The sequence below is a fragment of the Schistocerca piceifrons genome, chromosome X (genome assembly GCF_021461385.2).
Source record: "Schistocerca piceifrons isolate TAMUIC-IGC-003096 chromosome X, iqSchPice1.1, whole genome shotgun sequence".
NCBI classification, from domain to species: Eukaryota; Metazoa; Arthropoda; class Insecta; order Orthoptera; family Acrididae; genus Schistocerca; species Schistocerca piceifrons.
The window spans coordinates 532,326,561-532,354,410 of record NC_060149.1 but is presented as its reverse complement, the minus strand read 5'-3'; the positions used below and the strand labels follow the sequence as shown (position 1 = coordinate 532,354,410).

General features: G+C 43.3%; 1 protein-coding gene across 1 annotated transcript in view; it reads right to left on the bottom strand.

Moving 5' to 3' along the window:
- Positions 1–27,536, bottom strand: part of LOC124722495 (inversin-like) — a 117,722-nt gene extending 90,186 nt beyond the window's left edge. The window contains exons 1-3 of the mRNA XM_047247649.1: positions 27,479–27,536; positions 17,693–17,907; positions 1,775–1,886 (exon numbers count right to left, since the gene is read on the bottom strand). Coding sequence (XP_047103605.1) covers positions 1,775–1,886; positions 17,693–17,907; positions 27,479–27,536 — 385 coding nt within the window. The remainder of the gene's footprint in view (positions 1–1,774; positions 1,887–17,692; positions 17,908–27,478) is intronic.
- Between the last annotated feature and the right edge of the window lie 314 nt (positions 27,537–27,850).

Genomic DNA, 27,850 nt, shown 5'->3' with positions numbered 1-27,850 from the left:
AACCGACAAACTACAGGGAAGGATTCCTGACTGTAAGTGGAGGAAACAAGATCCTATGAACATATGTCCGGAAATGCATCGCCGCCACGGTAGATGGCACTGACGAATGGATGTTCCTCTCCCCATGTGTTCCTTGTGTGCTACAGGCTGTGTGATTGACGCATAGTACTGTAAACAGCAGAATGGTCTGGCGTTCATGCCGGGAACAAGCGAAGAGGGTGTTTATGTACAGCTAAGCAGATGGAAATGGTCGAGAGATAGAACCAGATCCTCCAAATCTGGTGTAGACACAGTCCGCCACCTCCCTGCATGTCCGTTTGTCTGAAATGACCCATGATCACACGAACCCCCCAAAAAGGGCTTGAAGTGTTGTGTGCTGTGGTTGGTGTCTGTGACGCTATTTGTTTTGGTATAGCCGTGCTGCCTCTTGACCGTTTCCATCTGCTTGGCCGTATACACACATGAACAGCAAGGGTCCCAACATATGTTCCTAGGGCAGGAGTAAAGTTACTTCTAGTAAATCTGTCCATGACTCTACATCGAAGACAACAAGCTACTTTGTCCCAGTCAAGCAATGCCTCAGTCCAGTCAAAAATTTTGTTTGATAACCCATATGAACTTCATTACCAAACATTGGTGTCATACTGAGTCAGATGATTTTGGGAATTCAAGTAATATGCCCCTGCCTGATGGTCTTCATTCAGGACTTTCAGAATGTCACGCGAGAAAAGCACGAATTGGGTTTCACGTGAGCGATGTTTTCAGTTTCAAAGCTCATTGACAGTTCTCCTTCTTTAACGAGTTTGTTATCAATGGGCACATCAATTCTGATCATTTTTCCTGTACAGAGCGAAAGAAGGGCAGGCTGGATGATCATACCTTTGTTTGACTTGTCTCACATAAATGAGGCAGGCACTCGGTGAACGATCCTGATTTTTTCTCGATGTCTATGTACAGACTTCGAAAACAAAATTTCAGAATGCAGTTTGAGGAAATTAGTTTTACTTCTTACATACCAGTCCCATCAGGAACTGTGCATTACAAAAAAAGACTAATAATCATTTGCTCAGAGACATACTGGGTGAATGAGAACAGTCTACTGAACAACATTATGTCAGTATTTACTTCGTTTACAGACTAATAATTGTAGCTATTAGGAGCGATATGTTTTAGGTTGGTCACGACCTCCACATACATGTGGCAAAAGCAAGCCATTAATGCTTATTTTCCCCTGGGCAGCAGGTCAAGTGTTGAAGCGTGGGCATGCGGACGACAAACGGTTAGTCTTGGTGGTGCATTTACGACTGTGCAGAAAACATCAGGTAGTAAATCATGTAACACCTTTGTGGGAAGACTGTTAGTTGGTTCAAATGGTTCAAAAGGCTCTGAGCACTATGGGACTTAACATCTATGGTCATCAGTCTCCTAGGACTTAGAACTACTTAAACCTAACTAACCTAAGGATATCACACAACACCCAGTCATCACGAGGCAGAGAAAATCCCTGACCCGACTGTTAGTTGCAGAGATAAAACAACTAATATACTGAAGTGAATACATATTAAGGCACCAGTGATCACAATATCTGCACTTATACTACTAACACCTTTTATAGCACTGGCTTACTATTCATGAATGCGATGGGCAGTAGCCTTACTTAAGACACAATAGAAAGAATGCTTGTCACGCTGTTCACAGTGATAGGCAGTAAATGGCTCCAGATTTTCTGCAGATCAAAACAGCTAACCAAAGTGAATAAATGTCTCCAACTCACCGGATTTCAGGCAGTCTTTAACATTCTGGATATTTCCCCGTACCACGCTGAGATGTAGATTTTCGATGGCTTCGGACGTAATTTTTTTTCGTAATGCTGCTACATCTTCAGACTGAAACAGAACAAGTACAACATAACGGAAACGTCATCCACGAATATTTGATGAATTGCAGGACAGCATTTGATCTCTATCTCTCTCTCTCTCTCTCTCTCTCTCTCTCTCTCTCTGTCTGTCTCTCTGTCTCTCTCTCTCTCCTACACACACACACACACACACACACACACACACACACACACACACACCAAAAGAATACACGGATCTGTATAGCATATTGACTGTAATAATTTCAATGTGGTCTATCAAGGAAATTCGGTAGTGATTCCCTCGAGACAGTGAGCATATAACCGGACCAGACAAAAAATGAGTCACCTCCTGGAGACATGACGATGCAAATACCATGTAATGGTCTGAATTCGGTGAGAAAGAGAGAGTATCCGTTTCTTCAGGGAAGCCATTTGCAGAGAGAGTATACGTTTCTTCAGGCATGCCATTTTTAGCTGAAGCCACTCATTGATGATTAAATCCTGAACAGCTACCAAACTGACGGCATGATGACTGCTGCGTTCCAATTAGAGCCAGATACTTTCTATAGGATTAAGGTAGGGTAACTTAGTGGGGAAGCCAAGGAGCGATAAGGCGCCAGAGTTTTCGTCAAACCAGGAAAGTATACATGGAGTTCTGTGAACATGGCTGTTGAAATCCTGGAAGACGGGAGTGGCCACTGCATACTTATCATGATGTTGGAGAAATGTCAACACTTGGTCTCCGATAGTGTTGATATACACATTGTGTTGACATTCTTAGTAACTTCAATGAGAGTGCCCAAGTCATGGTACAAAAAACACCGCCAACACGTCGCAGGATTACTTCTGGGTTGAACTACATCCGTCACATGCTGTGGGTTAAATACGTCATTGGGCATTCGGTGCACTCAATGATTTACCTAGTTTGAAAAGAGACACTACGCAGTATCAATCAGCTACTACCTCCAGTTTCTGTGTTGTTTCTACCATTGAAGACGGGCAGCCTTAACACACTGGAGACTGGCTCAGTCACCCTGAGTGGGACAGCTGGACTGCTGTTTTTAACAGATATTTTGAAAATAATAGATTTTAACAGTGAATGCAATAAGTCTGTGTGACGTTTCATTTGCAACAGTGGAACCCGGTTTGTCCATTCTTAAAAACCTTGTTATGTGCTATTAACATTAGGATATATACATTTTTTTACTGAATCATATTTTTATTCTGCAAAATAGCTTGTATACGCCGTTTTTACAAATAATTTGCCCGAATATGGTGTGTTTTGAAAAGCTCAAGCATACAAAGAGCTACATTACAATCCGGACACGACCAGGACGTTTCTTTTCTGGGTATTTTTCGCTACTGACTTTTACTTTGCAAAAACTTGTGAGATCGATTTTTTCTTACTGGATGGTATCTTTTCGGCAAAATGTCGCCCAAGTCTGCACGGTCCAAGAACTGGTGAAAGACTTGGCCACCGTTCGCTTGACTAACTACCGCTGTCCGAGCCCCAGGTTCGTCCGAAATGTGTTAAGTAGCGCTTTGAGAAATGGTCTTTTGCGAGCAACCGTATCGCACATGTCCACGGCAAGCAGAGTTCAGAAACTGAATGGAAACGACCTCCAGTCACCGACAGCACTAATTCGTTTTGGTTTGGAAATCGGTTTTCATTGACAAGGCGTGATACGCGTCGCCAGTCCCTGCTCTTATTCCGTGTTACATTACTGCTAATGGAGCAACATTCCTTATAGAAACGTGCGACAGCCCTTCTGGATGCACAACGAAACGTTGACGTCCTGGAAGACGGGAGTGCCCACTGCATACTTATCATGATGCTGGAGAAATGGCAACACTTGGTCTCCGAGAGTGTTGATATACACATTCTGGTGACATTCAGCCGTTCTGTCACGTCTCAAAGTTGAGCCATCTAACGGCACTCATTCCATACAAAAGACTCGCATGTACCCACCACAATGTTGTTAAGACTTACGTCTGTGGTGGCGGGACACATGACCGCCTGATACCATTGCAACGCCATCTACAGCGATCCAAAGCTGTGAGCTTTGATAAGGAGGTAACTAATATTCTGTCCGATAAGCTTGTAAGAGTTAACAGGGCAAAATTATCAGTCTCTGGGAAACTGGTTTCTCATGTCGTGGCCGGCCGGAGTGACCGAGCGGTTCTAGGCGCTACAGTCTGAAACCGCGAGACCGCTACAGTCGCAGGTTCGAATCTTGCCTCGGGCATGGATGTGTGTGATGTCGTTATGTTAGTTAGGTTTAAGTAGTTCTAAGTTCTAGGAGACTGATGACCTCAGACGTTAAGTCCCATAGTGCTCAGAGCCATTTGAACCATTTTTTTCTCATATCGTGAGATTTCGTGATGTACAAAGAATGCTGTTTAAGAAGAAACAAACGAATGTCGAACTGAAGATAGGTTTCACCATAGTGACGAGCGGATATTGGGCCATCTTGCCCACATGGTCGCTATGAACGGGTGAGGAACTTCTTGTAACATGTCAATCCAGACCATAGTGTAGTTCGTCCTCTCGGTTGTTAGGGACACACAGCCAGCTTCCGGTGGCTTTCTAATTTTTATAGTTTGGAGTTGATGGGTTAATTTTTGTTAATCACAACCTAATCTTTCGATCATCTGATGACTGGATGGCGAACGACAGTAGGATCTGTAAAAATCTGAGAGGGCTGCTCAGATTGTCACAAAATACTGACCTCTCTGGCAGGAAGTCACAAGTTAAGACCAATCTTTCGATCTTCTGATGGCTGGATGGCGAACGACAGTAGGATCTGTAAAAATCTGAGAGGGCTGCTCAGATTGTCACAAAATACTGACCTCTCTGGCAGGAAATCACAAGTTCAGACCAATGGCCGTATACTGCTAGGGTGGCTATTGAGTTCCCAATAACAGCAGATGTTTCGCAGCACATGTTGAAAATAAACTTGCGAAAAGTCCCTATTGAGCGAGGTGGCGCAGTGGTTAGCACATTGGACTCGCACTCGAAACGACGACAGTTCCAACCCGCGTCTGGCCATCCTGATTTAGGTTTTCCGTGATTTCCCTAAATCGCTTTAGGCAAATGCCGGGATGGTTCTATTGAAAGGGCACTGCCGACTTCCTTCCTCATCCTTCACCGTCGACCTCGCTGTTTGATCCCCTCCCCCAAATCATCCAACCAACCAAACACACAAAAGTAGCACTTTACAAAGAAACGATATTAGTGGGAGAAGAAATGACCAGTTACAATGTATGCATTCTGCTCCTGAGGCTGATGGGCCACAGTTGTTCAGTTACCAATCCTTTGTGCATTCGTATATAAAATTCTTGGTGGGAGATTCGCCACGAATATCAGCCGACCCTCTGATACCATGCTACAGCGTTTAGAGTTTTTATTACACCACCTGATGGGTTCATACCACACTGTTGTTGTTGTTGTTGTGGTCTTCAGTCCTGAGACTGGTTAAATGCACCTCTCCATGCTACGCTATCCTGTGCAAGCTGCTTCATCTCCCATTACGTACTGCAGCCTACATCCTTCTGAATCTGCTTAGTGTATTCATCTCTTGGTCTCCCTCTACGATTTTTACCCTCAACGCTGCCCTCCAATACTAAATTGGTGATCCCCTGATGCCTCAGAACATGTCCTACCAACCGACCCCTTCTTCTAGTCAAGTTGTGCCACAAACTCCTCTTCTCCCCAACTCTGTTCAATACCTCCTCATTAGTTATGTGATCTACCCATCTAATCTTCAGCATTCTTCTGTAGCACCACATTTCGAAAGCTTATATTCTCTTCTTGTCCAAACTATTTATCGTCCATGTTTCACTTCCATACATGGCTACACTCCATACAAATACTTTCATAAACGACTTCCTGACACTTAACTCTATACTCGATGTTAACAAATTTTTCTTCTTCAGAAACGCTTTCCTTGCCATTGCCAGTCTACATTTCATATCCTCTCTACTTCGACCATCATCAGTTATTTTGCTCTCCAAATAGCAAAACTCCTTTACACTAAACTCTCCAATTCATATTTTATATAGTGTAAGGTGGCTATAATTTCGCACCTTACAAGCTCTCATCTACATACTTTGCCGTGATTTACAACCGGAATTAGATATCATTTAATAGGTTGTACATTGTATATATAAATATTTAAAGAAGACTGACATTGTCAAGTACACTCTGGAAATAGTTGCTAACGCTTATTGCATGAAAGGTGATGGAGTGTCTTTATTATCAAAAGGACATAATGAATGATTGCCTATACTAGTAGAGGTTGGAACGCCAGTGGAAATGAAACGCCAGGCGTAACTTCGGCCCTGTGTGGAAAAGCCCGCACAGGTGTGTTGGTCCTGCTTAACAGAGGAAGTAGCCCTAGCCGGACGGTCGGGCACCTGAGCGCTGAAGCACAATAGAGTGGCGGTTGGCCGGTTGTGTAGCTAAGCCGGAAGGATAGTCGGAAACTTTGAAAATCTTGGACGCAGCAGAGAGGAACAAGTATGCGTTACTTCGGAAATCACGCAGGCTGGGTTATTTCCGAGGATTTTTATCTGAGAAGCGTGCCATTGTATGAATTCTTAACTAACGGGGATAGGTATTTTCTTGCAAACTTCCCGCGTTGGACGACAAAGGACTAAAATATGTTTGGTCGGCGTTCGGAAGAATCTGTAGAGAGGGAGAATATTCCGTGGTTTCGAGAATATGATTCGCCTGCTGCAGTTACGAGGGAGGGGAGCCGGGCTTTGCTGGGTAGCTAGCGGTGGAAAAAAGGAGGTCTTCCGTTTCGAGCGCCCGTGTTTGACGGTCGCTCAATATCAGCTTTGTTGGTACAGACCGACTTGCTGCCTTTGCTCTCAGGAAATTTTATAGTTAGAACAGTTAGGCAGTATAAAGTTGCGAACTTATACGATTCTAGACTTCGCCTCCGGTGTGGAAGTCATCGTTGAGTACGCAGCGTTCAGTGATTGAGAGCCCTTCTTCTGTCTATACTCACGTAGAGACGTTATCTGCATTCCGTCAGCCGGCCGGAGTGGCCGAGCGGTTCTAGGCGCTACAGTCTAGAACCGCGCGACCGCTACGGTCGCAGGTTCGAATCCTGCCTCGGGCATGGATGTGTGTGATGTCCTTAGGTTAGTTAGGTTTAAGTAGTTCTAAGTTCTAGGGGACTGATGACCTCAGAATTTAAGTCCCATAGCGCTCAGAGCCATTTGAAACATTTTTTTGAATTCCGTCCTTGTGGCTGGGAGTTGGCGTTTCTTGTCTGTAGAACACTGAGAGGAGAAGACAGTATTAGATTATATTAGCCAGAGGAGCACCTTCTGCCGTCCTAGTGTTTGAAAGAGTTTATTTTGTGGCTGGAGTTTTTCCATCGTCGCAGACATGTACGAGAACCATCACTCCGACGCACCGGATGCAGTACATACGGTGATATTGCTAATTGCTTCGGTTTGTTAGGGCTATAAGGCTAAACAGCTGTGATCACGTAAGTTCTATTTCCACTGAGGTTGCACACTACTGTAGTTCATCTTTGAAAGTAGTGCCTTCTAGTGTTTGGTGCGTACGTGTAGGTGATGTCAATCATCTCGCGTTATTTATATTAGATCGCGTAGCCATAAAAAGGGGCAGATTTGGGGAGTTGATCAATAATATTAGTTAGGAAATACAAAAATTTTTAATACAAAGGGGTTTTTAATCTACAATAAATGTATAAGCAGAAACAACATTTATCATTTAGTAGTTACTAGTTCCCTTAATCATTCATTTGTGGTTAGGGTTAGGTTTTGTAAGAGCAAGAAGAAGGAAATAATATCACAATTAAGAGATCCTAAGACCTGCTTCAGGGGGTAGTCAGACAGGGCCAAATCTTGATTTTCGTGTTCAGTATTTTCCGTTGCGCACATTCATTTTATATCAGTCTGGAGTAGCATCTTGGAGTAGAATTCCGTAGTGCAAATCATTTCCATATTGTGATCTACGTAATCTGTAGTAATTATCATCATCAGCATCACCTACTTCACGTGTTAAGCCTAGAGTCCTGTTCCAGTCATCAGCCCAGCTCTTCCTTTGTCTTCGCAAACATCTTTTGCCCATCGGTCGGTGTTCAATAGACTATCCGTCCGAAGGACATGTTTGAGCCATTTTTCCCTGTATTCTTCAACAATTTATATCCCCTTCTGTTGTCTTCACTACGAATGTGAGTCAGTTTACTGAACCTTTTGATTCATCTCAAAGACTTCATTTCTGTGTCTTGAATTCTGCTTTTGTGATTGACCATAGTAATCCATACTTTGATGCCCTAAAAAAAGAAAGGAGAAAAGGAAGATTAGGAATCTACATCCTAACGACGATGAGGTCGTTATATACGAGGCAAAACATGCGATAGGCAATGGCTGGCGAAGAATGTCTCCCGCTCCCTTTTAAAGGAACTATCTCGGCATTCTTCCCGAATGAGATTTCAGTATCTTCTAACGGTATTAATTTGCTTCTTTTACCCAGTACTGTACGACGATGACGTCTTCAGCAGTATAAATCAGTTTATGTCCTCTGTTTTCCTAGATGTCTTTCAACAACTCTAGAAACACACGATCCAGTCTCATTAATGTGACCACCGCCAATGCTCGACGTCAACGTACAGTAACATTCACAGACGGCAAGTGGCAGCACTAGTAGTGGAGGATACTTAAAGCGCGTCGGGGGGACGCGGAAAACAATGCAGACGTTGTCGTAACAAGGAAACGGAGCGATTTGTCTGATGTCCAAAAGGGCATGATCATATCATGGCTATATAAAGCCAGCGCCGAGGCAACTGTGCACCAGGGGCCACAGATGACAGGGGTGAACGAAGACTGCCGAGATGTGTACGGACGAATAGACGCGCACTGTTGAGCAGCTGACCGCCCAGATGAACCAATGGGCTACCAACAGTGTCTCCTCAAAGACCGTTCAGCGACTGTTGCTGTGTATGGGCCTCCACAGCAGGCGCCTGACAGAGCAAGGTTGCGCAGTGGTTAGCACACTGAATTCGCATTCGGGAGGACGACGGTTCAAACCCGTGTCCGACAATTCTGATTTACGTTTTCAGTGATTTCCCTAATTCGCTTCAGGTAAATGCTTGGATGGTTCCTTTGAAAGGGCACAGCCGACTTCTTTCCCCATCCTTCCTAATCCAATGGTACCGATGATCTCGCTGTTTGGTCCCCCCCCCCCCCCCCCCAAATCAATAAACCAACCAGCAGGCGCCGGCTCATACACCCATGCTAACTGCTGTTCATCGGCGACGAAGGCTTGAATTGGCACGCATATACCGCAATTGGACGTTCAGAGCCGCAGGAGCCAGTATTGGTCTGTGGAAGGTTTTCTTGGGTGTTCTTGTCATTCTGGAAGGCGCAGTAGATCAACACACGTATACATCTGTCCTTGGGGACCATGTCCATCCATACATGCAGTTCGCTTTTTCCTCGGCACATTGGAATCGCCCAGCAGGATAATACAACGTGTCACACAGCTCGCAGTGTACACGCGTGGTTCGAAGAGCACCAGGTTGAGTTTACCGTACTGCCCTGGTCACCAAACTCCCCCGATTTAAACCCAATAGAGAATCGATGAGACCACTTCGTTTGGGCTGTTGGTGCCATGGATCCTCAACTGAGAAACCTAGGGCAGTTGGCCACGACACTGGAGTCATGCGGCTGCACATCCCTGTCACTACTTTCCAGAACCTCACTGACCCTCTCCCTGCCTGTATGCACTGGAAAGGTGTTTGTTCAGGCTTTTGACAGGTGGTCACATTAATGCGACTGTTATGGTTCATAAATTCATCAGACACTTCATTAAGTAACCTTCGATCTTGTGTGAAGATTACATTCTTCATTCAAAAGCTTCATTAAATACCGGAATGTTCGCTAATTTTGCCCCTACTAATATTGGAATTATCTACTGAACCGCGACTCGAACTCGCTTCGTAGTTTATACCTTAATCATACACTTCAGAGTCTTTTCATGACCAAATTTAGGGTTTCAATCTTGCAATAAATTAAAGGTCTATTCAGACATCTTCCAGCTGATTAAGTTACATCTCTAACATTAACAATGTGGCAGCAAATTAAATATACTTTTTAAATTTCTCTTTTATCTTACAATCATCAACATATTCTTCTGATTATTGTAGCGAAAATAACAAACAACCTTCGTATCGCTAGACCGAGTGAAAGCTAGAGAGAGATTAATTTTCAGCTAAGAGGGAAGCCGAGTTCCGATTGAACAACGATCAGAAATATGTGCATTTCCAAGGAACCATCCTAGATTTGTTTTTTGACGACTTATAGAAAGCACTGAAAACTTAAATCAGAATGATTGGACTGTGTTTTGAACACCGTGCCTGGCGAATGCGAATCTAGTGTCTTAACGACCGCACCATATCGCTCGGTTGTTCAAGTGGAGAACAGAAATTTTTTAAGAACACGAAACTACATACAAATTATTATACAACACAACACTACACTTCTTACCACGGAACAAAAATATAAACAGGGAACAGAAATATCGCTAAGTTTCTTACAAACTGGGAACAGTCGCCTTCATGACTGCCCTTACATTGTACTACTAGACTTAACAGGATACGCGGGTATCGTGGAAAGAAGCATACTTCGGTGGAATAATATGTAACGAAAACCTTTTTAAAATGCTGGGTAAACTACGTTCTTTCTAATCCGCTGGTCTCGTGCATATTTAGGATTGAGTAGAGGAAAGTCAGTTTATCGTCTCGTCGATTTCGAGGTCACTGGAGACATAGCACTAGTAGGAAGTTGTCAAAGAAGGGAAGGCGTTAGGCTGGTGTCTTGTCTATGGAACCATTTAGGCGAACTCAGAATTGAAATTCGGTTTTGTTCTCATATCCACGGTTAAAGATCTATGGTGCACACGAATTTTTCCAGACATACAGGATAAGGTAGCGTGTAGTCATCGACTACACGCCTGGCAAGGTGGTCGCTAGAAATGGTTCCGTCCCGAAGCTGGAAAGCAGTTCTCGTAAGTAACACGCAAAATGGCACGGAAAATGTCTAATCCTTGTTATAGGTTGCGCTTCCTTCACTTCATCCGTGTAAAATGTCTTATTATACCTCATATTTCGGCAACCAGCTGTAGATGACAATTCGATGGTAAATCTATGGTATAATTTCAAAAATTATTTTAAGATGACAGTTTACAGCGACAGCCAAACGGCTGGCTAGTTTTGTACTGCATTAAAACTACAATACGGTTGCTGAACCTCAGCCCTGTTCAACATTGTAATAATTTTCTTTATTGTTCTAAGTCGTAGATAGCTAAAGGTTTCAAAAGGACTCAGACTGAAAACACACGAGTAGCTGCCGTTGTTGCATAGGCGTGTTTACGTCTGAGAAAGCTTCCTAATTTTTTCGTCACTTGCCCTTTTCGTTCAGCTGCCAAAACAAATACCCTGTGTCTGGGGAAAGTGTCAGTTATGCACAGCGTGTTATTTTTTCTCGATATAAATAGCTAATGAGCACGGCTATTTAAATAATATCTTTGCACGAGTAACCTTTTCTTTCCCTTACGTTCTCATATAATTAATTCCTCTGTTTTCAAATTGAGATGTGTTCGTTACTAACTGGTCATTTCGATTTCACATTAATATATCTTTATTTTATGCTGACGTGTTGAGCGCTGTAGAGGATAGTAATCCAAACTGAAGAAAGTTTGCGCTGGGAACAGAACTTTCCGTTTGAAATGTTTGCCACTACCTCTTAAACACAAACATATTTTGTGTTGATAAAATACAAGTCCGAGTCGAGTGAGCAATATCGATTTTCGTATTTTAGGAACGACTCTGTACATCGAAGCGAAGTCCGCAATAGGGAAACAATAGTATGAAAAGAGCTGATTTTGGCTTTGTAATTAATAACTAGAATCACTTTTTATTTGTACATATGTTTTATAAAGTTCGTTTTGAAAAGAATTATATAAATTATGTACGTTTAACAGCTTTCGACGGGTAATGAAAAGAAGGCAATGTGAACGTTTCAAGTGAAATTTTTCACGAAACTAGCCGGGATATGGTCTGAAAGTGAAAGCCAATAGCGCCGGCACCGTTTCGCCTCCATTCACATGTAAACATGACATGTAAAGCCGTAGCAGCACTGCGTGTGCTGACTTCACACATGAAACATTTCCCCGACTACTTTCGTGGAAGGTCTCAGCGCAGCCTCAAACAAGCACTACGTCACCATATTTTATTTTTCAAGAGCCAGAGCGTGCTTTATTACGTTACAGTAAATGGTAATCACTTTAACACACTGGTACATAAAAAGTTAAGGATTTCGGACATGACTGCAACCAGTCGCATTTCGTCATGGTGGAGTTTCTGTTTTCCCGTTACCGGTTTCATGTCATCTAACGACTCATCATCAGTTGTTATATTTCTCAGTGACCATTCATAGCATTGTGGGGATCATTGTGTAGCTGTGGAAAGACAAAACATGATGGTAACGAGTAAACACGGTTTGTGGCGAACTATCTAGAGTTATTTACATCATAAATTATAAAGTCGGCTTGATAATGATTGGAACGATTACATAGACGTTGTTGTGGGAAGGGCAAACCAAAGACCGTATTTTATTGGCAGACCACCTAGAAGATGCAACAGATCTATTGAAGAGACTGCTTACACTAACTACGCTTGTCCGTAGGCTACTAGAATACTGCTGTGCAGTACGGGATCTTTACCAGACGGGACTGATGGAGGACATCGAAAAAGTCCAGATAAGGGCAGTTCGTTTTGTATTATCGCCTAATACGGGAGAGAGTATCACTTACGGGTATGAAAGGAAGTTGGGGTGGCTATAATTAAAACAAAGGCGTTTTTCGTTGCGGCGTGATCCTTTCACAAAATTTCACGAACACACTTTCTCCTCTCACTGTCAAAATAATTTATTATCGCCAACCGGTATATGGAGAAATGATCATCGTGATAAAACAAAACAAATCAGGGCTCGTACACACAGATTTAAGTGTTCATTTTTCCCACGCGGCCGGCCGCTGTGGCCGAACGGTTCTAGGCACTTCAGTCTGGAACCGCGCGACCGCTACGGTCGCAGGTTCGAATCCTGCCTCGGGCATCGATGTGTGTTTGTCCTTGTGTTAGTTAAGTTTAAGTAGTTCTAAGTTCTAGGGGACTGATGACCTCAGATGTTAAGTCCCATAGTGCTCAGAACCATTTGAACCATTTCCCACGCGCTGTTAGAGAGTGGAACGGTAGAGAAATAGTCTGAAGGTGATTCGAAGAACCCTCAGTCAGGGACTTAAGTGTGACTTGCAGACTAGTCATGTAGATGAGAACAGCGTCACTTACCGTAATGATCACTTTATGTAAATAACTTCAGGTAACTTGCCACATTCAGTGCACACTTGTTTGGATTTTTCTCTGTTCTGCCACAGCTACACAACGACCTCCGCAATCCTCTATGAACTGTACCATACGATGACGAGTCACTAGGTGACTTGAACCCGGTAACAGGTAAATAAAAAATCCCACTATCATGAATGGCGACTGATCGCGGTCATTTCTGAAAATCTTTATTCAACACAATTGCAGTAATTCACAGCCATAATCGATAAAAGTTTTAAAACTTACGGATTGTCAAGCATACCCATTACGGATATTCTAGAACCCGTGACTGTCTACTGAACATAAACATATAAAACTGCAAACAGTCTTTTTTTTTAAGATATTCGTCATTCTCACAAACTAATTTTCGAAAGTTTTGATTTGTCTTTTTATACTGCACATGGAAGTTACTTGTTTATTTTCGTAGCATTATGCTAGATACTGGCCCTGTGACAAGAAGATAAATAAAAAGGCTTTAATGTAGTGCCATGAGTAGTAGTTATACGCCGAGTTGCATCGAAAAACGAAATCTATTACATAGATCGTTAACCAAGTTGCAAAATACTAATCCCTTTGCCTACTAACATCTGCGAAACGTTTTATTTCCCTGTTTTTGTGTTTATAAAATACGATGTTTTCCACGTTATGTAGCACACACTGTACGCAGACATTGGGTTCATGTCTACTGAGTCATTAAATACGATGATAACGCTGCCATTAGACACAGCGCCTGGTGAGTTCAGTTTCTGCAACGGAAGAAAATGTCAACAGCGATACTTCGTCAGGTAGGTAAACATCCTCGTGCGTTTCACGCACTCCATCACCCCATGACCACTTGAAGAGGAAGCAATTAATATTTCGTACGTTCAAGATAGAGAAACTAGGTTCCTGGTAAGGTGTTCTATGCGAATGGAAGATCATTTCAAGGTAAAATGAATGTTAGTAGCTTTTATATCTACTGAATTATTTAATCAGCGCCGGCCGGTGTGGCCGAGCGGTTCTAGGCGCTACAGTCTGGAACCGCGCGACCGCTACGGTCGCAGGTTCGAATCCTGCCTCGGGCATGGATGTTTGTGATGTCCGTAGGTTAGTTAGGTTTAAGTAGTTCTAAGTTCTAGGGGACTGATGACCTTAGCAGTTAAGTCCCATAGTGCTCAGAGCCATTTAATCAGCTATGGTTGTTTAAAATCGTATATATACTTTCTTAACGGCATTCAGCTGTTCGTTATATGTGTTATATGTGTCAGTGATAAGAGTGAAACTTAACATAAGAATGAGGATGCAGTTTATAAAGGCTGTAAAGGCAGATAAAGACTGGCGGTACAGCGCAGTTCCACTTCCTGTGATAGGTAAACACTGCATAGGGTTGTAGCGGTGTTGTACCACCAGGAATCAGCTTCTCTTTTAGTATGCTGCCCTGTTAATTTCACCGAAAAGTTTCACAGTAAAAATTAACAAAACTTACATCACTGCATTTCTCGCTGTACAAACTATAGAACTTCGTTAAATATGTACGCGTTGCACTTAAGAAAACTATTATTATCGCTACGTCCAAGTGATCAAAATAACGACTAGTAAGAAAACTGCAGAATAATGGCCCCCTCCCGTTGTTATGCTTTGCGTACACATTCTTTCGTTACGTTGATTTACTTATGAAAGATTACGTATATCTGTATCAGGTAGGACTCAGTTCAAACATTTCTAGACACGAAATAAGTTTTATCACAGTGAAGCAGTATTGTATCAACGTTCGTTGCTCACACCAATCAAATCACTAAAAATTAAAAAAAAAATCATAAATAGTAACTTCAGTTGATGGAAAAATTGACAGTATATGAAAGTTTGAGGAGAAGGAGGAGGAGATTAGTGTTTAACGTGATATTTTATATACGTATATATCCCGCTGATATTTTGTATATCAAGGAATAATAAAGAGTTGTAATGGAAACTGCAGTAATTTCAAAATGGTTCAAATGGCTCTGAGCACTATGGGACTTAACATCTGTGGTCATCAGTCCCCTAGAACTTAGAACTACTTAAACCTAACTAACCTAAGGACATCACACACATCCATGCCCGAGGCAGGATTCGAACCTGCGACCGTAGCAGTTACGCGGCTCCGGACTGAGCGCCTAGAACCGCGAGACCCAGTAATTTCATAATGTACGTATAGGGTGAACTAAACTCCACCAACAAAATTTCAGAGGTTGTTCAATGATATTCTTTGAGTATTTTGCTTTAATGGACCGCTGGACTCCGGTGGCTGGTTACAGAGTAATAACGTGATTATAAGTTATTTTGTTTGATAGCTCAATTAGCTTTTTTTCTCTGAAAATACCTCCAAAACAGTGCAACAGTGACAATGCCAATAGTATGCCATCACCAAACACGAAGTATTGCATTAACCCTCAGACGAAACACGAAGCTTTTCATCGCAGCGGATTCTGCTGCTGTACGTATTGGCCAACTATTCATCGGTAAACGTATGCATACTGCCGTGTAACAATATTAACATACAATTAACAATGCCGGAAAAACAAAACCGAGACAGAACAGAGCAGTACTGAATGAAAACTCGAGAGTCTTCTGTCTGCAGATACTTTCAGTGCAATACGGATAAAAAGGTTAATGGTGATAAGAAATCAAAATAAATGTGACGAGCCGCTGGTAACCACAGGTCCTTTATACCATTATATTCAGAGAACATCGCCGAAAAACCTTCGAGATTTTGTCGATGGAGTTCGAGTTCAGCCTGTAAAATAAAATAATTTGTGTTGCGAACATAGCCAATAGAACAGCAAACGCTGGGGGACCTAAGCGTAAAGTACAACAATATGATGTAAACTATTTTACATTTCAACTCCTTTGCAAGCGTTGTAATTGGTGAAAAGAGAAAATATAAAAATTCAGCAAATCAAGTATAAAAGCGAATATAGACGTCTAAAAATGAGACTGAGGCCAAGTACAAAAATGGCAAAGCAGTAATGGCTAGACGTGAAACCCAAGGCTGTAGAAATATGGGTGTGTACAGGAAAGACATACGCCGCCTATAGGAAAATTAAAGAGGCCTTTGGAGAAAGAAAAAATACCGGTATGAATATTAAGAGCTGAGATGATAAACCCGTGCTAAGAAATTAAGGGAAGGCTGAAATGTGGAAGACAAATATAAAGGGCTTTTACAAAGGAAACAAACTTGATGACAATATTAGAAAAATGGAAGGGTAACTAGAGGAAGATGAAATGGAGACACATTACTGTGACAAGAATTTCAAAGACTTAGGCCTACATTAGGAAAAGAATTAAAGTTGAGAGAGACGAAATAAAAACTTTGATGTTCACCGATAATATTGTAATTCTGTCAGAGGCGACGACGGACTTGCAAGATCAGTTGATTGGCATGTGTAATGTCGAGAAAAGAGATTGAAAGACGAATATCAACAAGTGTAAAACGAGAGGAATGGGAAGTAGCTGAATTAAATCAGTTGATTCTAATTAGAAATGAGACACCACAAGTAGTCGATGAGTTTTGGTATTTGGGCAACAACATAACTGACGCTGGTGGAGGTAGAGAGGATACGAATGCAGGCAGGCACTTACAAGAAAAGCGTGTCTGAAAATGAAATATATGTTAACATCTAATATAATCTAACTGTTAAGAAGTCTTTTTTCTGAAGGTGTTTATATGGATTGAAACGTGGGCGATAAACAGCACAAAAAAGAAGACAATGGAAGCTTTTGAGGTGTGCTGCTACAGGAGATGCCAAAAATTAGATATGTAAATCTAATAAGTAATGAGGAGGTGCTGACTGGAATCTGGAAAAAGGAAATTTGTGACTCAAAAAAATGTTCAAATGTGTGTGAAATCTTATGGGACTTAACTGCTAAGGTCATCAGTTCCTAAGCTTACACACTACTTAACCTAAATTATCCTAAGGACAAACACACACACCCATGCCCGAGGGAGGACTCGAACCTCCGCCGGGATCAGCCGCATTTGTGGCTCAACTTGATTTAAAGAATAGATCAGTTGATAGAACACATCCTGAGGCATCATGAGATCGTGAGTTTAGTAATGGTAGGAAATGGAAGTAGAGGGGGAGGGGGAAGGCGGTAAAATTGTAGAAGTAGACAGCAAGCAGGTTCAAATGGATGGAGATTGCAGTAGTTATGCAGAGATGAAAAGCCTTGCAATGGATAGACTAGCCTGCAGAGTGCAGAGTTGCTTCAAACCAGTCTTCGGACTGTGGACAACAACAACAACAACAACAACAATCACCTCAAAATGTAAGAGTAAAAATGAAGCAAGATGTAGGAAGAGATTAATGGAGCGATACTCGTCCGCGATGTGTTACCGATGCGCTCTGCTGTGGGTGCGGTGAGAGAGCAAGGCAGGGAGCTGGCGACTTACGGCGTGCAGCATGTTGCGAGGAGCCGTGTGCGACCAGCCGGCGTGCTCATCCGGCGCACCTTCGCAGCCCGCGCGCGCGACGCCCACTAAAATTAGCGGTCGCGGCTCTGCGCTCGTGCTCGTGCGTCCGCCGGCGCTTGGCGGGCCTCCAGTCGCACCGCTGAGGGAATCAATTGGAATAGCCGACACGGGGCGCGCGGTCACCGCCTGACCGGCTGACCGCCCGGAATAACAGACCGCGCAGCTCCACAGGTAGCCGCCTCGCTGCCCTCACGTTCGCCCCGCGCGCTCCCAGAGCGTACATTGTCTTTACGTAAATAAGTGTAGCCACTCATCACACAACACGTGCTTTTACCCGCTCGCAGTGTTTACACTGGGAGAATCAAAACGTCACGACAGTCCGCATAACAGCATACTGGCCCAGCTTTCGAAACTAATACACCAGCGATTCTGGGTACCATGGATTCGACGAGTTCTTAGTAGGTTTCTGCAGGTATGTGACACTAGATCTCTAGGCACAGATCACGCAGTTCCCATAAATTACGAGTTGGTTGTTTGCGGGCGCGGAGCAGGCGCCCAATAACATCTTATATGTGTTCATTCAGGATAAGATCAGGTGAATTTGGCGGCCAAGATATCAACTTAGGTTCATTACAATGCTTCTCAAACCACTGTAGCATAATTCTAGCCTTGTCACACGGGTAGTTATCCTGTTGGAAGATACCATCGCCATCAGGGAAGCCATTAAACATGGCGGATTGCAAGTGGACATCAGAGATGTTCACGTAATTCACGGCTGTCATGATGTCTTCAATTATCATCATTCGTCCCTTGGAATGGCAGATGGATGTCCACCATAGGGTAATACTGCCACCAGCGACCTAGGTCCGTGGTGTGTTGCAAGTCTCGAGAAACCGTTCTCCTGGATGACGGCATATCCAGACACGTTCATCGGCCTTACATAAACATGAAATTTGCTTCATCAGAACAGGTGTCCGCAACCGGTAGCTGAGTGGTCAGTGCTACAGAATGTCATTCCTAAGGGACCGGGTTCGATTCCCGGCTGGGTCGGAGATTTTCTCCGCTCAGGGACTGGGTGTTGTGTTGTCCTAATCATCATCATTTCATCCCCATCGACGCGCAAGTCACCGAAGTGGCGTCAAATCGAAAGACTTGCAGCCGGCAAACGGTCTACCCGGCGGGAGGCCTTAGGCACATCACATTAATTATTATCAGAACAGGTGACACGATTACTTTGGTCCATGTTTCAGTCTCGATGACTCCGTGCCCACTGCAGTCGTAGTTGACGATGTCGTTGGATCAGCATTGTGACACGTAGGTGTCGTCTGCTTTGGGGAGCTCTATGTTCAGCAATGTGCGCTGAACGATGTGGTTCGAAACATCTGTGATTGCACCAGTATTATACTCCGACGTCAGTTGTGCCACAGATGGCCGTCTATCTTGCGTCACAGGACGATCAAGCCTCCGAACTCACGTTGTGAATGAGGTGCGGATGTCCAGCCAATACCTTGTTGCCTAGCCATCGTTTCACAGTCTTTGAATCAATTTGCATAGACATTCAGGCGAGTAGCTTGCAGACTTCCGGCCAGCTTCGCGATTACCGAGATGCTCGTTCCGAGGCATCGGGTTATAACAATCAGCTGTTTGTCAAAGCCCCTTATGTCACTGGATTTCCTCATCTGCGACCCGTATATTCACTAGAATTAATCCCTATCCGTTTCTGTTCAACTTATACACTTTTGCCGGCAACGGTGGCCGTGCGGTTCTAGGCGCTGCAGTCCGAAACCGCGGGACTGCTACGGTCGCACGTTCGAATCCTGCCTCGGGCATGGATGTGTGTGATGTCCTTAGGTTAGTTAGGTTTAAGTAGTTCTAAGTTCTAGGGGACTGATGACCTAAGATGTTAAGATCCATAGTGCTCAGAGCCATTTTTATTTATACACTTTTCTTGCCGCGGTATGTGCCCACAACGCCACCAGAAGCATTCAGCCTCACGGAGTTTATTGATTAGAATGTTCTGCCTCATCTCTTATACAGAAGTGTATAAGCCGCCATGTTTACCAATCTATTGTCCCAGATCTGAGAACGTGCTCCACTGCACCACTGTGAGGGGAAAAACGAAAAAAAAAAAAAAATATAATGTAATGCCACGTTGACGTCATTAGAGACGGAACGTAAGCTTGTATTTTGGAAGAGTGGCGAAGAAAATAGGATTTGTCTATCCCTACTTGGCATTTGCCTTAAACGAGTTAGGAAACTGTGGAAAACCTTAATTTAGATGGTTAGTCGATGACATGAACCACCGTCGTCACCAATGAGAATGGAGTGTCTCACCAATGCATCACCACTCGGGTGACTTCGGGGTGTACTCGGTGTGAAATTTAGTACATCTCTGGCAACAATGACTTTAATCGGGCTCGGCAGCAGGCCAGACTGAGCTTGGATGACGGACAGGGATACGCCATTCCATCCTCATTCCACTCTGTACCATAGTTCGGCATAATGGCTGGCGAGTGGTGGTGGCAACGTATAACAAGATACACTACTGGCCATTAAAACTGCTACACCAAGAAGAAATGCAGATGACGAACGGGTATTCGTTGGAAAAATATATTATACTGGAACTGATATGTGATTACATTTTCACGCGATTTGGGTGCATAGATCCTGAGAAATCAGTACCCAGAACTACCACCTCTGACCGTAATAACGGCCTTGATACGCCTGGGCATTGAGTCAAACAGAGCTTGGATGGCGTGTACAGGTACAACTGCCCATGCAGCTTCAACACGATACCACAGTTCATCAAGAGTACTGACTGGCGTATTGTGACGAGTCAGTTGCTCGGTCACCATTGACCAGACGTTTTAAATTGGTGAGAGATCTGGAGAACGTGCTGGCCAGGGCAGCAGTCGAACATTTTCTGTATCCAGAAAGGCCCGTACAGGACCTGCTACATGCGGTCGTGCATTATCCTACCGAAATGTAGGGTTTCGCAGGGATCGAATGAAGGGTAGAGCCACGGGTCGTAACACATCTGAAATGTAACGTCCACTGTTCAAAGTGCCGTCAATGCGAACAAGACGTGACCGAGACGTGTAACCAATGGCACTCCATACCATCACGCCGGATGATACGCCAGCATGGCGATGACGAATACACGCTTCCAATGTGCGTTTACCGCGATGTCGCCAAACACGGATGCGATCATCATGATGCTGTAAAAAGAACCTGGACTCATCCGAAAAGATGACGTTTTGCCATTCGTACACCCAGGTCCGTCGTTGAGTACACCATCGCAGGTGCTCCTGTCTGTGATGCAGCATCAAGGGTCTCCGAGCTGATAGCCCATGCTGCTGCAAACGTCGTCGAACTGTTCGTGCTGATGGTTGTTGTCTTGCAAACGTCCCCATCTCTTGACTCAGGGATCGAGACGTGGCTGCACGATCCATTACAGCCATGCGGATAAGATGCCTGTCATCTCAACTGTTAGTGATACGAGGCCGTTGGGATCCAGCACGGCGTTCCGTATTACCCTCCTGAACCCACCGATTCCATATTCTGCTAACAGTCATTGGATCTCGACCAACGCGAGCAGCAATGTCGAGATACGATAAACCTCAATCGCGATAGGCTACAATCCGACCTTTATCAAAGTCGGAAACGTGATGGTACGCATTTCTTCTCCTTACACGGGGCATCATAACAACGTTTCACCAGGCAACGCCGGTGAACTGCTGTTTGTGTATGAGAAATCGGTTGGAAACTTTCCTCATGTGAGCACGTTGTAGGTGTCGCCTCCGGCGCCAACCTTGTGTGAATGCTCTGAAAAGCTAATCATTTACATATCACAGCATCTTCTTCTTGTCGGTTAAATTTCGCTTCTGTAGCAAGTCATATTCGTGGTGAAGCAATTTTAATGGCCAGTAGTGTATTTTCAATGGATGAGAGATGTAAAACATGCAGGCCATAGCAATAGTCGAATACCGTTTGTGTCGAAGTAAGCCAGGAGAGAATGAACAAGATGCAGTCTTGCGGTATCTTGTTGAAAGATGTCACAAAGACTTCGAAGAAAGGAGACAGCCACCAGTCTTAACGCGCCAGATATGTAGCGGCTTCTGCCCAAATTACCTGCTATGCGAACTGTAGGTGATCGTATTATGCACCCAATGGCATCCAGTAAGATCATGGCAGGTGGTGGGCCCATATGACGATGAAGAATGCAATCAAGAGACGTTCGTTCTCCTCGGAGCCTCCATAAATTGATGTGTCCGCCATGATCTAAACGAAGAACTAAGAGTCGTGTGAAAAGAGTGGCAAATGGTTTTATATTAGACTTTTGGTAACCCATGACCATTTCTATGGGTGGGAGATCTGGATAATGTGTTGGCCAGGGAAACATTAGAACCCCCTCTGTATCGAGTTATGTTAGGCGACACCAGCCATCATGAGATTTCGCGTTATCTTGTTTAAAGATAATGCCACGGAGGCCTAAGGATATGGTTTCGCTACTGGTTTTAAGACGTCGTTAGTGTAACTGCCACTGTCCAAATTAGCGGCTGTGTCAACCAGAACTGATCATATTCTGTATCTAATGGCGCCCCAAACTAATCACGCCACGCGTGCTGGCCCATATGACAATAAGGAATGAAATCTGGCACCATTTGTTCTCTTTGAAGCCTTCAGACACGGAGAAGTCCATTGTGATGCTATACGCAGAAGCGGGACTCATTCTAGAATATTACGTGATGCCACTACAGTGTACAGTGGTTGGTGCAGGACACGCATCTGCTTCCGTGTCAAAGGAAGCTGCAACAACCGTGACAATGATGACTGTCCGTTACACTCCGGGCGTCGTCGCATTGTCTGTGTGGATACTTATCTTGCTGCAAATAACTTATTTCCAGTCTCAAAATACAGATACTAGTCGTGTGGAGCCACTGATATTCTGCACGGTGTTTAGCATGGCCCTCCCGAATCAGTCGATTCTATATTCGTATGACAGTCGTAGGATGTCATCCAACTCGAGTAGTAATACTGAGGAACAATAAACCAATCTCGACAGGCCGCAGACTTGAGGCTGTGGAATTGCGACAGGTGCTGCATATTTTCTTCTTACACGAGGCATAGCATGACATTAAAAAAAGGACTTTCAGATGCGATTTTTGAATGAGAAACCAGTCCTATGATCTTCTCCTCCATGCCAAACGTACATGACCTTACTCATACCTTATGTATACGTTTGCACTGACATGCTGATCATTTGTGTAACCAAGCATGTAGTACAGTTCATGCCAGTCTGGAGTTTGTTGCATGCCATTTGTATGATGTTGCAATCTGAATGGCTAGCAGTGTTGGAAAATGAGTTTTTTTTTACTAAATGTCACCCCAAAAGAGACGACGCATAGTGGCAAGGACTCCGCGAGACGCCGTTCAGCTGCTGCTCATGTACTGATGAGCCAAAACATTATCATCACCGCCCACAACGAGCTTCAGTGTTGTCTGGTGGCACTGTCACTTATTCAGTGGCGCCTCTTCTAGAAGAACGGATAGAACGTTCGTAAGAAAGTGTGCATGTGTATTTCCATTTAATATCTCCGGAATGAAGTAAGGTCCCGCAGTCAAACTTCCTATGACACCACACCATCGGTTTATGGTTCAAGGTCGTTGTTGTTGTACCTGATGAAGGCATCGTAGATTTTCAGCTGCCCAGTAGTACTTGCTACTCAAATTTACTTTAACATGGTTCTGCACGTTGCTTCGGCGGTAAAGAGCACGCGTTGGAAAAGCGTAGTGTAGTCTCCAAAGCGATACAGAGCAAGCCAACAAAATGCTATAGGGGTTTTCAAATCACGTTTTCCGAGTGCCTGACGCAGTGACAGATGTTAAGGGTGGAATTTATGTCGATGCAAGATGCGAATGGGACTCCTTTGGCTGACCCCACATTCCTTGGCAATGCGTCTCGTGCCACTGAACGCTGTATAAAAGGAGCGTGTCTAACTTCTCCTCATTGATGTTCACATCTGCATGCAAAGAATCTTGAATCAGAAATGACCTGCCGATGGACGACACAATTATTGCTAGTTCTGCAGTATAGACAAGTAAAGTCTTAAGTCTTGATGGAATGACGTACCCTGGCATGAGCATATTTACAACACAGTAGCCGATTCCAGCTGACTTTTTTATCAATTTTAGAAAATTTCTCATTTTTTCTCCAAGAGTTTAAACCTCAACATTAACAAGCGCACTCGGATACCGTTAGAAATACATCATGCATTAAAAAGAAAAAAATACCTGTGTCGATAACCCGATAGATACAAAAGTTAAGACTATGTGTCTGACACCAAAGACGTGTCCCTTATGGTACTATCGTTTGCCGAAAAGCTCGTTTCGGTATCTGGAACCGTTCACGCAAGAAAAGGCGTGTTATGTCTTACGTGACTGTATAAGCGGAGCAGAAACGAATAGATATTCATTCTAGAGAAACATAGGCTCCACAAATAGTGAAATACACTGACATAAGCGACTTCGACAAAGAGCTGGTCGTTATGGCCCGGTGGCTGGAAAACGACGTCTCGAGAATGGCATGTATGGTCGGCTGTTAGCGTGCTACTGTCGTGATCATCTATGGAAAGTGGTTCAAGGAGGGTGAAACGACGCGATGGCGAGAAGGTGTTGGTTGGACATCCACGACTTATTTAAAACGTAGAATTCGGAGGCTGTTTAGCCCTTTTAAGCAAGACTGGTAGTCATCTGTGACACATTTGACGGCAAAGTACGACGCTGGCGCTCGCACGAGTGTTTCGGATCCCACCGTTCACCGTTCGTTGTTGAACATGGAGTACCGTAGCGGACGGTCCCTATTTATTTCCGTGTTGACACAATGACGTCGATGGTTACATTTTCAGTGGACGTGGAATCATCGAGAATGGACCGTGGATCAAAGGAATCGGGTCACCTAGTGTTATGAATTATGTTTCTTGTTACACCATGTCAACGGTCGCGTCCAGATACACCATCACCCAGGCAAACTGCTCGAAAAATGTACCACGAAACGGACGCAGGCCGGCGAAGACGGTACAATGCTATGAATGACGTTCACGTGGGTTTCAATGGGACCTGTGATAGTAGTCAAAGGCACCATGACAGCTGTGGACCACGTGAACTTTATTGTGAACCACCTGCATACACTTATGTTTGATGTCTTTCCGGATGGCATTTTCCACAGGATAAACGCCCATGTCACAACACCAGAATCGTAGTACAGTGGCTCGAGAAGCATGACAGTGAAATGACGTTGAAAACTTGGCCACGAAGTTCGCCTGATCTGAACCCAATGGAATACATCTGGGATTCTACTGCGTGTCATCTCCGTCTTCGCAAACCACCAGCCTGTGACCCGTGCATAAGCGCAGAAATCTGGTGCCAACGAAGCACTTTTCGAAACCATGTATTGCAGAATAGTTGCTGTACTGCATTCTAACGTTGGACCAACTGGCTCCTGAGCATTTGGTCATAATGTTTTGTCTTATCATAGTATTACGAAGCAACCTTAAACGAAGACTCATTCATGCTATACTGAAAATGTCTATCCAGTCGAAAGTGGTATTCGAACAAAAATGCCGACACGAGTTCTGATTATAATAAACTTTAAGGATAAAATTGTAGTAACTGCTCGACTCTGGTTAACATGGCAAACACGAAAATACGTCAAAGGAAGGTGTTCCATTAGTTTCTTTCAGGGATGTCGAACGATTGTGTGTTGCCGTTCAGGGGCCAACGCCAGCGGCAGGGATTATGAGCGTGAAATGAATGCTAGAATTGTTTAACACAGCGCTGGTGTTCCAGCTTAACGACCTGTCCAGAGGCTGTTGAACCCATCGCAACTACGTGTTTTCTAGTATAAAATCAGCCTTTGCTGGCACATGATCCTGGAAGAGAACTTTCACATCGCTGCAGGTGGTTCCTCAGCCATAGATCCTCTTCTTTCATTTTCTTAACAGTTTCTACTCAATGCAATAATTTGTTCTGAAAACTAGGTGAAATCAGGGTCACCTTCTCTATGCCTAGGGGCGCAGCTGATCAGTTTGACATTTCGTGGGTGTCGTAACAATGACCGTTCTGGAAAATGCCTATTGGATTCTATCAGAAAAAATATCTCTTTTTAAGGATAGCAGTGTTTGAGAGGACGTTCTCAGTCAGTCGGGTGCATGAACGTCTATTTAAAATTGTATCATTCTTCCAGTAACAACAATATTTACTTCAGAGTGTATGGAATATCTGAGTCAGAAGCAAGGAGAAAAACCACAGATTGTATGTTTCTGTTAATTTCTTGCCTATTTGCTATTGACACTCCTTCTTGCGTATGGGGAACATTAGTCAAAAAAGTAATGGAAGTAGAACACGACAGCCGTATTTTCAAAGTGTTTGTTATTCATGACTAATTTCAACGTCACAGTTGCGTCATCTTCAGGTCGTACTATAAACCAAATAAATACTTACAGTCATAGAACTCATACAATAACTAGGTGCCGTAGACCGCTATTCTTCAGGAGTGTATATTTCGAACGTGTAGTCACAATAAGACCACATGGGCAAATCACATGAGCCATTGACTGGTAGTACTTATTTGGTTTATAGTAGGACCTGAACATGACGCAAATGTACCGTTCAAACTAGTCCTCTGAATAATAAATACTTCGAAAATACGGCTGTGGTGTTCCACTTCCATTACTTATATTGTCAGCCGCTGTCCTACGTCCACCAGAATAATGGACTTTCATAAGTTTAGTCGAAAACGTAGCGTGCTTCCATCAGTCTCAGAAACTTGAAATTTGGTCATCACGTAGATTCTGAGCGACAAATGAAGGAAGTATTTGTTTTATCGCTCAAGATATAATGATAATAGCTTTCCGTGATTACCAAAACCTCAAATAATAAACAATGTCATTTCAAAATCAGATTAGTGTGATACGTTATCCTTTCAGTAACACTTTCGAAACAGATCTTTATCTTACTTCCAAGAATGTAATGTAAAAACTGTAGGTCAACAAAACTAAGGCAACTTTACCGTGTTTGAGATCAAGTAAGAATAATCAGTATCTTGTGCATAATAGCATATGTTTTGCCGCAAAAGCTCTTCTCTTTGTTGAAAGAATATTAAGATTAAATTTAATGTTATAGCCACTACACTTGTTTTAAAAAAACTTATTTGAAAATAAAACAGAAGTGTAGTTTAAGATCTTCCTGCAAAAGACACTGATGTCCACCCGACAAAAGAAAATTGTGTCGTATGATAGGCTGTCTCAAACGTATAAAACCTTCTACACGATTTTCTCTCTTTTATTTCTATTTTTCCTTGTATCGAATTCAAGAATATATGTATTCTTTTCAGAAAATAATTTGTTTGGTTACATGTTCTATAGATCATATTCGAGCTGATTTTTATAATGGTAGAACATTTCATTTGTTCAAACGTTACGAACATAGTATAACGTTAGGTTGTATTCCAGAAAATAGAGGGTATGATTTCATTACTTACTCCTGAAGAGAATGTTAGAGTATAACATCAAGGTCATCAGAGATGAAGCACATATCTAGACGGGACAAGACGTGAGAGGAAATGGCTTGAGGTCCCATGTAAGGTACTATCGAGGTATTCGCCTCATTTGATTTAAGGAAACTGCTGAAAACACCAATAAGGATGCGGACGGGATTAAGAATTTGGCTCTTCCAGAGCAATGGTCGAGGGTAATCACTACTTACTTCTGCTGGAGGACTCATGTATAAGAGCTATTATGTTGAAAACTGAGATAAGCTCCATGTGCTTAATACCACTCTGATATTCATATCTTTCAAGGCATTAAGATTAAGACTATCTTAAGAGGCCTCTGACGTCATAGGAATCGCTGTACGATAGTCGTTTGCTAAATTCGCTTATCAATAAAGTCGGCTTTATCCAGGATACGCTGCGACTAGTGAGAAACCTACATTTATCAGACAGTATGACGTTCTAAGTCATTACGTCTGTTATTTACGACTGAGAAATTACCGTCAGGGATTCTCACATGATTATCCCATGTGCACGATCAGATACAAGTGATTCTGCATGCCACAAAATTTTAGGTCGCTACAGCT